Source organism: Ostrinia furnacalis, unplaced genomic scaffold, assembly GCF_004193835.3.
Source record: "Ostrinia furnacalis isolate ACB-3 unplaced genomic scaffold, ASM419383v2 OfSCF3139, whole genome shotgun sequence".
Taxonomy (NCBI): Eukaryota; Metazoa; Arthropoda; class Insecta; order Lepidoptera; family Crambidae; genus Ostrinia; species Ostrinia furnacalis.
In genome coordinates this window covers 495971-508952 of record NW_021133378.1, presented here as the reverse complement: position 1 = coordinate 508952, position 12982 = coordinate 495971, and the positions used below count along the sequence as shown (strand labels likewise).

General features: G+C 35.3%; 2 protein-coding genes and 1 non-coding gene across 3 annotated transcripts in view; 2 read left to right on the top strand and 1 right to left on the bottom strand.

The window, feature by feature from the left end:
* Window positions 1-12982, top strand: part of Miga (mitoguardin) — a 57407-nt gene that overhangs the window by 5902 nt on the left and 38523 nt on the right. The gene's annotated exons all lie outside the window — the stretch shown is intronic.
* TRNAP-AGG (transfer RNA proline (anticodon AGG)) lies at window positions 1707-1778 on the top strand. The gene has a single exon. It is a non-coding gene; the product is annotated as a tRNA-Pro (tRNA).
* The window catches only part of uzip (beta-pore-forming protein unzipped), a 30432-nt gene continuing 23607 nt past the window's right edge, over window positions 6158-12982 (bottom strand). The window contains exons 3-4 of the mRNA XM_028310965.1: window positions 9522-9731; window positions 6158-9244 (exon numbers count right to left, since the gene is read on the bottom strand). Coding sequence (XP_028166766.1) covers window positions 8073-9244; window positions 9522-9723 — 1374 coding nt within the window. The 5' untranslated portion in view covers window positions 9724-9731 and the 3' untranslated portion in view covers window positions 6158-8072. The remainder of the gene's footprint in view (window positions 9245-9521; window positions 9732-12982) is intronic.

Sequence of the window (12982 nt, the reverse complement as noted above, 5' to 3'; positions counted from 1 at the left end):
TATGGAACTTTACAAACGGATTTTGAAATTTTTTTTAGTAAATTATATTTTGAAGTTATAATAGCGTAGTTATGTTTGACTAACAATAAATGAAAGCAAAAGACTGGCAAAGTAGATTAGGTACAAGTGTGCGTTACGATAATTGGAATTACAAAACTTGTACTCAAAATCGTGATAACGTGTAAAACAATATCGATTGTCTATGTTATTAACTACTGTTCCTCTTCGTTTCCTAATTTGTTAAGAATGTATCGTATAATATTTTGCCATAGTTTTTTTATAGGCTTGAAATTTATTGAAATCCAATTTAGTAACCCTGTGGTACAAATTATCGAACCGGTTGGCTAAATTGGACCGAAGCTCTGAACTCGTACTTTGTTGATTTGTGCTAAATATACAACAATCATGTTAATTAATACTTAGGAAATAGTAAGTTGAATAATGTATCTTTTATTATATACCATGGACATTAGCAAAAACAAAAGAAAACTATGTGTAAAATGGGATTGAAAAAAACTGGTCCAAATTAGCGGACTCTCCCTTAATTACATGAAAATTTTAGAATGATTTTTATTTGATCAATCTAGAATTCAAGATTGATCTTGTAAGTTTAATAAATTAAGTGAGTATTGTTTGTTACGCCTAATGACCGTCTTGTAATATTGGTAAATAAATTAACCTGAATGTGAATCGTAATTCGTAAATCATTACCGAGATTTCTCTTTATTGTGCCCAGCAATGTATTTTTAACTGACTTTTTTGTGTAGAAAAAGTTAGAAAAAGAAACAATGATCTTAGATTCGTCTTTTCGATCTATCCAAAGAAATGTTTCACAAAAAAATGTCTAATAATTCGTCTTGGGCCTTAAAACCTATACTGTACCTAATAGCTCTTTTATGACCTATATACCTATTCAGACTCTTTCCAAATCCGATAAAGGCTTTTATGCTGTTTCTATGCTCTCCGTAGTTATGGCGATGACAAATCGATTACAAGATAAGAATAATCGGGGCTGCCTCTAGTTACCATTGACGGCAAATCCAGCTGTATTGTGTGACGACTTAACGTAGTGGCAATAGGTTCTATTTTGCAATAAAAAGTAAGTAATGTGCTGTCAGGTCAGATGTAGGTATATTACTGCAGAGTCCTCCCATTCTTGCGTACACTCTGCCCTATTTTAAAGCTTATTGAGCCACAAGATGACCCAGACAAATAGATCTATTACACTATAATAGAATCATAGCTACTACTACCTACTTACAATGAGTTCCACACACGTGCATCCATGTTTAATGCAATAATATACAAGATCAATTATTGAACACTTGCTTGGCGGGAAAAAACTTGTACTAGGTACCTATAACGTATTATATTATCTGTGGTATAACCAATAAATCAGTATTATTTTAGATCTGTATCGTTTATACTTGTTAAAAATAATTTAGAACATTGTTTTGAAATAGTTAACATCCTTCTCGCAACGATCCTCTATATAATTATTATTGTTGGTTTTTAATTGTTTAACTGTTATAAAATATTTGTATTGCTTCATATCGAAAGTGTCTAGTCAGGCTTGGCCACTTAACTTTATTTATTAATTTAATGATTAAAATTATTTAAAATGATAAAATCATACAGAATTACAATGATAAGCCGTCTAATTTACTATAAACGATTTGAAACATAATTTCGTCATTGAGGTATCTGGCTCGTTGGTCTAGGGGTATGATTTTCGCTTAGGGTGCGAGAGGTCCCGGGTTCAAATCCCGGACGAGCCCGCTCTCTTTTTTCTTTTTGTTTCAATTTTATCATTTTCTGTTTTAATTTCGTTGGATTTTTTATATTGTTTAATTATTATTATTTTATGAAGTCATAGTAAACCACCTTCAAGAATGTCTCTACTCTACTCATGTGCTTCGAGTAAGAATCTACACTTAAGATTACATTTGAGGTTATGATTTTGTCTAAAATTTAAATCTAACTAAACTAGCTAATCATAAGTTTGAATCTATTAATTTATCTTATCTTTGATGCTAAATAGACTAGCCATGTAAACATTTTAAGCTGTATCAGAGCAGTAGATATTTAAATTCGATGGCTAAAACAAACAGCGGTATTCTCTTCCATTACGTCACACACATCCTAAGAGACTTNAGAGGCTCGCCCGCCCACATGCAGGGAATAATTAAAGCTGCTCGGAGCACCTTTGAGAACTCTGCACTCCTAAAGCGAGAACGTCTTTCTCACAAAGCGCTGAATGCGCCCCGGGTGAAAAGGAACACCACTATTTATGCAACGGTCTCTCTTACCCTCATATACTTTATTGTTTTTATGGTTTCGCGTTGAATTGAAGATGCACTTTCCATCTAAGCGACCGTTTAAGTCTGTCTGTGGTAAAAAATATGCAGACGCTATGTGGATGAGGTGGATGTGTAATATCTTGTGACTTGTTATAGCATTATTTATACACCATATCGAATATGACGTATCTTATCTAACACTTTAAAGGCACTTGCTGTTTAAACAAACACAAGTTCTTGTTACTTTTAAATAGTTTGTGGTTAGGTAAAAGTTACCGATATTTCACGCTTGTTTGGTAAATGATGGACCTATTCTTACATGCAAGCCGCATTAATTTCAGAAGAGAGAAGGAGTACCTATGAAAAAATGAAATAAAATTAAGAAAGTTAGTAAATATAGTTTTTGTTTTTTGTTGTTCCGATTTCTGAAAATATAGTCACAATAAAGTCTTTCAGTGCCAGACTGAAATTCACGCGGGCAAAGCCGAGGGCAAAAGCTTGTTACAAAAATAAAGGTAATATTTCGATCGGCGCGGACAACCGAGCCGAACTTGTGCGTCGTTTGAATTTGTATAACTCTTTCTTCCACAAGATTTATTCGCTATTACTCTTGTGTGCTCGGAACTTTTATTACAATCCCAAGTTCCAAGTCAGAGAGTTGACTGATATAAATAACACCTAAGGAAAATGCGGATTTTCCTCATTGATAACATCGCAGACGAAATATAAAAAGTAAATGTTTTTCTCGCTTGTCATAATGGAAAATGCATATAGCTTTGCTAAAACATGTGCTAAAACGTTATTTATTTATTAGCGTTACCTTAGCAGTTGCTCGTGACTGCACACAAAGGTGTCGTGTTTTATAAGAAGTGTGTGCTTTTATGTAAAACCATCCAGCAACTCTAATATACTTATAAATAAATGTTTCGCGGCGCAAATTAAACAATGAGGCATTTAGGTACTTCACCTTTACCGGGTTTTATCGTCTTAGTCGAACATTGGAGCTTTCAGAATTGCCTTTTTATGGAGCTATAGGCTTTACGTGCATAGCCCAACAGGGCTTGTGCTGCCATTTTTCCATTTGAACACCGCTGGCGAGCGGCCCCTTCTTTATATTATGTATTAAAATAACTTATTCGAATAAAACATACCAAAAATAAAAATCCTAGAGACGGTAGAAGCTAGTTATTACAGCTCTTACAGAAATATGAAACATAATTGTTTGAATATGAGGATTTTATTTGTATTCTTAAAATTATTTTAACAGTACATTATTAAACCTATTTCAATATATTTTTATTCGCGCTTTACATATCCAATTCTAAACTTAAAGTTACGGCGATTCTATTATTTATCCAAGTGGTACTGGTAAGTCTATTTTGGATTTTCAGTTAAAATCTGCAGGCGTATTTTAGCTGGCGCCTAAAATAGAGCTCTACTCTACATTTCCCACCTTAGAGCTTGGAAATGTCAGCGCCCTGAACTTTTACAGTAATGTTATAATTCCAACGAAGAGCCTGCCTACCCGCTAATGTCAAGGCATCCAGCCATTCCGTTATAATGGCTCTAATTCCCGCTAATAACTAAAATTAGCATTCGCACTTATCTAGCGCCCATTAATTATGAAAAGCGTGTAAAAATCATTTGATAAAAGTTAAGACGCAATACATATTTATGGAAAATAGTACTGTCGTGATAGCTGATGTTATACTTTGATAGCTAAATGGCAATATCCATCCATGAATATTTTCCGAAAGCTTCTGCATAACGTAATCAACGTCATTCGGCCCTTATCGCCAGCATTTGTTTGATCAAACCAACATTTTATTTCTAGATGCGACTGGCCCAAGCAGAGATGAATGGTTGATATTTTAATTACAATACAGTTTTAATCCAAAACAGCATGCGTCATGGACTATACTAAACTCTAGTGGACTCATAGAGGCTATCTATTTTGGTTTATTTTCAATTAAGCGGTCAGTGAATATTACAAAGTTCATTATGTACCGTCAGAGAAGATTCTCTGAAGTCAGGTGTCGATTGATTTCCTCCTTCGGCGCCAGCCACCGCCTACACTCTATTGTTGGAGTTTGCTGACACCTCATTAGCGTCCTTAAATAAATCTGTTTAAGGTCTTAACAGGTAGCACGTTTTATTCTTAAAGTAAACAAACTGAGCAAATCACCCATGGGTGTTTAAAATATAAAATTCTGTAAGTACTCGCAATCTTGCGAATAAATTAGATGAAAAAGCCAAGACTTTGCTGTTAAACTAATTAACTGTCACATACAATGTTTTTAAACATCATCATCATCATCATCTCATTTCAGCCATAGGACGTCCACTGCTGAACATAGGCCTCCCCCAATATTTTCCATGTTGATCGATTGGTAGCGGTCTGCGTCCAGCGCTTTTAAACATCGCGGAAATCGTATCACCACAGAATACATAAATATTACTTAATGATTTTTATGTGACAGTTCCTAATTTATACCTAGTTTTAGCCATTTTATTACACTTGTCAGTTTTAGATGGTCATATTATTGTGAAGACAATAAATTCATGAAATCAAATCATGAAAATGAGTTCTACCAAACGTCGTTATTACGTTATGTCTTCTTATTCAAGGTTATGTTCACCACATTACAGTATTGAAGTAAAATCACATAGTATGACCTTTAACAATAACTCAATAATGCTATGACATAGTTGCCGGAAGCCGAGTTTATTTGCATACACCCACTCATCCAAGCCGGTTGTGTTTACTCGTCTAAGCCCATAAACGCGCCGTTTGATTAATTGCTATTAGTTAATAAATGTTTATTAACGATACTTAAGGTCTGGGACGATATATTAATATTAAAGTGGTCTTGCAGTGTGTTAATTAAATGAACAAGAACACCTATTAATTTAATATTCTATTGTATTGTTTTACTATGTTATGTTGTCTTGAAGATGAATTGTATTACAGTCGTGGGGGGCTTAACTTTGTCAATAATTGTCATTATCCTGTAGATTTCTTACATACTAAAAGCTAAAGAGCTTCTCATGCAAGAGACTTTTTTTACGCGGAAGAAATGCTCTTCCCCAAATCTTAGGTTTTGATTTTATATTTTAGTGTAGGNTTTTAGTGTACCTACTAACTAAGCAACACTTCAAAGCTTTTTCCCTGTAGTAGCTAGGGCTCTAAATAATATAATTTTGCCTATTGTATTTTTTCAGTCATTACGGCACACGTATTTCTTGCCAGGCTTTCAACACACCTTTGCATAATATTTATTCCGTTTTACCTACAACTGTTGTGGCACCCTCCAACGTGGGGAGACCAAAAGGCGCCACTTTCTGCTCCCCCTACGCCGAGACGTCTGCACGGAGGGATAGCTCGAGTGCTTGCCAATAGTATGAACACGGCACATTAAGTTTAACACTGTGGCATTTTATGTCGTTGCAATAGGGACGACTTTGCAACTAAAATGTAGAGACTGATATGCTGTCGACTATACTTAGTGCTACAACCATTAACGATATACCTACATTAATACAATAGAACACGTTCCATTGAAATAATCTACGAAAATAATAATATTCATACCCAAGAATGTTCTCATAATAGCAGCTTGAACTTTTGACTCCTGCTTAAATTAACATAGGAAATAGTGTTACCATAAATTACAACATCTGCGGTGTTGTTTATTTGGAATATGTATCAGAAATACCGAGGCTAGATCATCTTAGTTTGTTCTACTGTTCTACTAGTGCTTCTTCATTTCTATAACTATAAAAAGAAGAGAAACGTTTATTTTATTGGGGTAGAGATAATTCTGTATGACTTATGCTACCACAAAGAAAACAAAAAATATGATTTATTACACTTTAATGAGTTTAAACAAATAAAACTTACATTGAACATCACAATTATGCTTTGCAAAACAATGTTGATGTCAAATATTCGCTGATCGGTGCAAGACCGATGGACAGACGACGGCACGTCATGCTAAACTCAGTGGCATCTTAAATATTGTAGTAATAGAGGCGATTTTCCAACAAAAGTGTATAGTCTGATGTGCCGTCGCCTGTATTTACTCCATAGGTACAACAATGTGGAACACGCCCTAAACAAGAAGGAACAGATTCACTACCTAACGAGAGGGTAAGCAATACTCTAAAATTAGACGTTGAACATAGAGGCCTCGAATTCCAAAAAAATATTAATACTAACATCAATTTACAATATCATTTTAAGTCAAAAAATATTCCTGACTAAAGCAGTAAATGTATGATTGTAAACACTAATTATTTTAAAAGCTTACAAGGTAATGGTACATCTAGGTGGGACATTGACACAAATTAACCGAAGTTTTGAAGATCACCGTACAAAGGACAAATTTTGGTTACTAACATTATCGTCTTAATAACTTGCAGCACAAAATATTTCATAAATATTTTAACGATGTCACTTTCGACTATTACTATGAATCAATGAAAGTGTTTAGAAGACGTGAAGAAGATATTGTTTTACATTAAGGCGAATGCTTACAATCGATTTCTACCCATACAAAAATATCATCCATTTTCTATACACATTGACAAAATCCGCTAAGCATACTAATGATATCAGTTTGTATCAGAAATATGTTAATATTGTAAGAACTTACAAAAATATTAGTACAAGTTCAATACGGAGGGATGATTGATTTGTTAATGGCCTAAACTAAATGTAGGCAGACTTAAATGTTAGCTACAACTTTGGCAATAATAACAAAGTCATCCATCGATATATTTATTAAGTGCTTGAATTTGTCTGACTCTAAATTTAAATACAATATCAATAAAAACAATATAAATTAAATATCGATAAAGGCTAAAAGATTTAAAAATAATAATATCTCTTAATTCTGGGTTTTAAACTCTTGTAACTTAAAACTAAAAATAACAATTAAAAAGAAATAAAATTACAAAATACTACAAAATAGGAGGTACTGATAAGATATGATCGCTTTATTTGCGCGTTCGTAACAGAAATTATAACAACATACGTTTATTTTCTGGCTCTCTTGCGTTGCGCCCAAAAAACCTTTGCTCTGGATGAGACAAAACGTGTCGATTAGCAAAATCATGTAATTAAGCTTTGCTTTATTTAATGGAATGGGTAACTGGATTGACAACTATTAAGTTATTTAAAACTATGTAGGCACGATACAGTAGAGATTGTTAGGTACAATACATGGGGACTACTACTGGTATCAAAGATATTTTGTTGGAAAATTTTGGCATTTAAAGGCAGTTAAATATTACAGTAAATATTAATTTAATATCAGGTAAATGTCAAGAAAGGTAATTTTGTATATCTATGGAATATCACATTTGTCATTTGTTGATTAATAGGTTAATACCATTTGTGATCTCATACATGGTGGCGTTGGTAACAGTTTCACTCGCTATATTCCTATCTACGGTGTTAAACCTCCATTATTCTGAATAAGGTTCCTGTCGCTCTGCGACCCCCACATTCGTAACTATTTACAAGACCTATTTACAGCTATGTGATAAATTTTGGCTCCTCAATTTACATATTGGAATGAAATCACTTAACAGGAATGTGAAGAAACAAAAATACTCTATTTACAATATGTATCTACGAAAACTTCCTCAGTTAACAAACAACAGCATCAAGCTTAGTTGCCAAATAAATTATATTGTCTAGACGGCAAAGCAACTATCAATGATGATTATCTGATTCGCTATTTACAAGGGGATATTAATACTTGTTTCTTAAAATAAAAGCGCGAAGACTGTTACAAGTAACGTGAAGGAAAGAACCGTCACTTCTGCGCCGTTGGAATTGCTGCTCATTGGTCTAGCCCCAACCATTGCATTTTTTACGTTGATGTCCTGCTGACGTGGTTCCTGCACCTTGTCATTGGTGTTTACCAAGTTGTTGCTGTCTATCTCACCGGGCTGATTAGGATTCATTATTGCAATGGGAATGTTATTTTTATCTGATTCCGTAGGTATGGTCGGCGCGGCTGTGGTCGTTGTGGTCGTGGTAGTGGTAGTTGTCGTAGTCGTGGTAGTAGGAACCAAACTGTTGTTGGCCAAATAATAAATTTCTCCATACACGGCTTCAACTTCCAAAGTGTTTTCGGTTCGCTCTCCACGCATTTGCCTTGATCGGGGATCGTGGTCATTGTAGTATGTTGTCAGCTTGCCAGTGTACTGAACGTCACGCTCTGTACGATTTCCTCTGAATGTGACATTACAAGCAGTTCCTGGTTCTAAAAATATTTCCAAGTTGTACAGCTTCGTCTTCTTCTCTGTAAAAGGGTTAGCCCATTCTAGTTGTGGATACCAAGTACCGTCACCCATCTCAATGCTGGTATTCAACCCAATACCCATTCCATGGCCATGACCCCACGATATGCTGTAATTAAATTCATATTCGATCGCAGTTGTAACAGTAGCTGCAACACTATCTTCGTTTCTTAGAACACGTTCCCCGAATATCTCTGGATCCGATGATCGGACTTGTAAAGTAGTCAAGTCTAACTCTACATCCTCTAACTTATAACTCACAGGTTCAACCTCGACTAAAATTTCTCCTTGGGTTTCGGTGATTTCATTATTTTTATCGTCAAAGGTAAGCAATTTCCCTATAGCAAAGTCATAAGCTATTCTTCCAATATTGTGTGAAAATCCACTTTCAGCTTTTGATCTTCCAATGAAGACTGAGTCAACTGAAGAATCAACCAGCACGCCACCACTGGGTTTCGGAGAGAACCTCAGCCATGGTTTCCAAGTAATCAATGATGCGTTTTCAATGTTTTGCAGTACCTCAAATACGTCGTAACTTTTGCTGCCAGAAACTGCACAGGAAGTATATTCAGGTCTCAGCTGACCCAATAGCATGTCTCCTTCATGCCTGGCTCGGCACAGATAAATCGGACCTGCCAACAAAATATAAATATGTATTAGCATTCATTTCATTAATAACTAGCTGACCCGGCGAACTTTGTTCCGCCTTAATGGCAATAAATAACGGGATAAAAAGTATCCTATGTCCTTCTCCTGGCTCTAAACTACCTCCCTGACAATTTTCAGCTAAATCGGTTCAGCCGTTCTTGAGTTATAAGCGAAGTAACTAACACGACTTTCTTTTATATATATAGAAGATAATGCAGTTTTTACTCAAAAGAGGTGTAAGTACTAAATTAATATTTTTACCTTGCGGCGAATCAGCTCCAATGACGTAGGTGTCCATAGCTTCCTTCTTTAGGTTGTTCCATTTCAGTGTGCTCGATGTGATGACTTGCTTCAATTTGGCATTAAACAGACCAGCACTGGCTTCACCCAGGACTGGAGCCGCCAAGGTGGCAGTTAATAATACCACCCACCACCCGCTCTCACAGTTTCTATTTTTCTTCATCTTCAAATCTGAAACAATAGATAACATAATTGGTAGCATTCTGTCAATAACAATATCGGTGCACAATCATCGGAAAACATTACGCCTTATCTCACGTAATTGCAGATATACGATCACTTTTCATTATCTACCTTTTTACGATTGTTTGGTATATTTTATTTACATTAAAACTGTAAACATGTAATTAATATTGAATCTGAATATTTAGCCGAACCCTTCTCGTGATAAAAGCGCCATTCCTGAATTATTATCTAGATGTACGTTTCACAAGATATAAAAGCAGTCCTTTGGTCGGTTTATTGCCCGTGGTAAATTGGTAGTAAACATGTTATCCACCTCTATAAGGTTCCACTAAACTTTTATTCACGTGTATTTGAACTTGTTCGAGAAAAATTCGTCTGTTTCGGGTGCATGTTTGAACTGAAACCGTCCCGGTGATTCAATTTTCTCGGCGGCGTAACTGAAAACTGATTGGAAATTCATACAGGAAATAAACTTTGCTAGACTTCCGGCTCTGAATATTTAAAAAAAAATACGCAGAATAACTGACAGTATTCGGAATGGAAAAATGTATTGTTTATCATAATACGTTTTCATAATGATCAATTTTTTTTTGTTTATAGTCCAAAATAAAATTGCTTTCATTGTATAACGTCTATAACTTCTTTAACATACGTATTTATTTATTATCTACCTAACCTCTTAACGTCATTGGCATCATCTTAACTACATAGCTACTTGGACAATAAGCGTATTGACGAAGAGCCGCGGTTCTCTGAAATATTTGTTTCGAATAATGACCCGTTATACGGCGATAATGTCCGCAGTTGCCCTTTGACTTTGTATATTCCTAAACTCATAACTAGCCCTATACATTAACTATGAATTAGCAATAAATCATCGTTAGTGTCGTTCGTAGCACATTAAGGTACTTTGTACACCGTTTCAATTTTGTTTAATAAGTTCAATTGGAGATTGACACGGACCATTCGGCTTGATTTAAATCCAGACTCTCCATTCATTCATTAATCGAGTAACTTTTTATTGTTTTAGTTTAGTTTAGTGCATCTAATGATATTAATATTACGGTGATGACTCATTTTTGTTTTATATTTTGTCAGAGCAAAGTTTGACTTGAACTGAACCAGTGGTTAAAGGACATTGTCAGAAANTACATTCACACAATACATTAGACGCCATGTTGTCATAAACGACATATTATAAAATCGCTGTAATTTAATATTCTTAATCATTAATTTTATGGCAAGTGTCCATCAGGAATCATTGTTCTTACACACAGAATCGTATTATTTCGCTTTCGGGTAGTAATATGTCAAAATTGTTGGTTCTTAGGCGAACAATGTATGGAGAACGAACATTGTCCTTTCACCTCAGGAATTAGCTCAAACTACGTGGTTGGAATTTGGAACACAATGCCATGATGATGATGACCTTTTGGTCAGTTCGGTTTCGACATATACCTACACCGAACAAAATCCTATTGTGGCGGAGCACGGACCGTTTCAGTTGGCCACAGTGTTTTGTGTTTCCGATAGGAACGACACCTAACACAATCGATTAACTGAAATCACCGCACGGATCACTGCCGTGGGAAAAACAAGCATCCGAAAATCTGTCGGAATATATCAGTCGATAATTAATCCAACTCGGCTTTTGTTGCAATGATACGGCATTACTTTCAGGATTACCGAGATTTAAACAGACGCTTAAACAGCCAATTAACGACATAATTTGTATAAAAGCTTCCACCCTCAGATATGATGAGAGACAACAACGCGCTCCAGCACCAACAATAACTCAGCGGTAGGCTTTAATGAGTCGATCTAAACGCCCCATACATTCCGCGACACAATGCAGTCTACTTGTCTAGCTCGCGATCGCGACGAGGGGAGCATCAAACAAAACTCGGAAACCTCTTGTGGATTTCCTCACTTGTTGTAAGTTCCACTAAATCAACTCTTGTTCCTGGGGTCTCACTTTCCCTTTTGAATTTAGTTTGAATATGTTTGTAGCAATGCATCATATGTACCTAATCTCACTGTGGTTTTTCAAAACTGATTGTTATTCAATATTATTTCCTATGTTTGGTTACTTGTGGAAATAAATTACACTTCTGCTTGGTATAAGAAGCGTTTTGTAATACCTCGCCTTTGTTGTCTTTCTACGTTAATTTGCGATCCAACAAACATGACATCATTTATGGCGGCCAAAGGCAAAATTGCGTTTATTTTGCAACAATAATATTGTTGTGGCGAGGCAATAAAACTTTACGGTCGTCAACATGACGATTGCCATGTCCGAGGTCATGTTTTATGAATACGCAAGTGCCTTAATTTCATAAATCCTCATTAACCACTGTGCTATACGCATCTTCATTAATGTCAATGCTAACCCAATTTGCAACGGAACAGTTGGGTATTTTTAGGGAATTTATATGATAACCACTGTGTGGATAACCTGTGACCTCGACGTTGTAAATATTGATAATTACCTGATTGTACGTAGCACAATATGATAAAATGCTAGTCAATTGATCATGTATAATACTAACGTTATATCAAACGACTTTTATTTGAATGCTTTCACTTTAATCGCACGTATCAACGTTATAATGGCATCGTTTGTACTATTCATCGTTACCAAGAATGCTATTGCTCCGTGAGAACCAGAAACTTTACTATGCTCTTCATTTGGTAGATTAGCCTTATATGTATTGTATGAATATATTTACACTGGCAATGTGTGACTTATGCTTATTAGTATATTTTTATCTATGAATGAGGCATTCAAGCTCATCTCAGTGTCGTTATCATTAGTTCCAAAGTTCCAAAGCATTTATTGTGGCAATAAGAACTTTTACTACAATTTTTTAAAAACATCATCACTTAAATTGAACCTTCAATTTTATAACTGAAAAGCTGCTTTGCAAGTGCTCGCACGCTAATCGTATTACCTACATGATGCAATCGATAGTCCCAGACCGGATTAGTGTCCGCGACACCAAAGAAAATAAAAAATGAAACTTTAAGCCTCATTGCTTTAAAGTGGCTTAAAATAAATACAATTATCAGAAACGACATAACCATTAAAGTTGTACTTTAACAGCGAGTGGTATTGCATACGATCGTAAAAAATGCAATGTACCTATGTATGTACAATGCACTTATTGTTATCCTGTAAGTAAACGACATGACGCTAAGCTTTTAACCCAGTTATGCAGCTCCGTTTATGCAGCGAA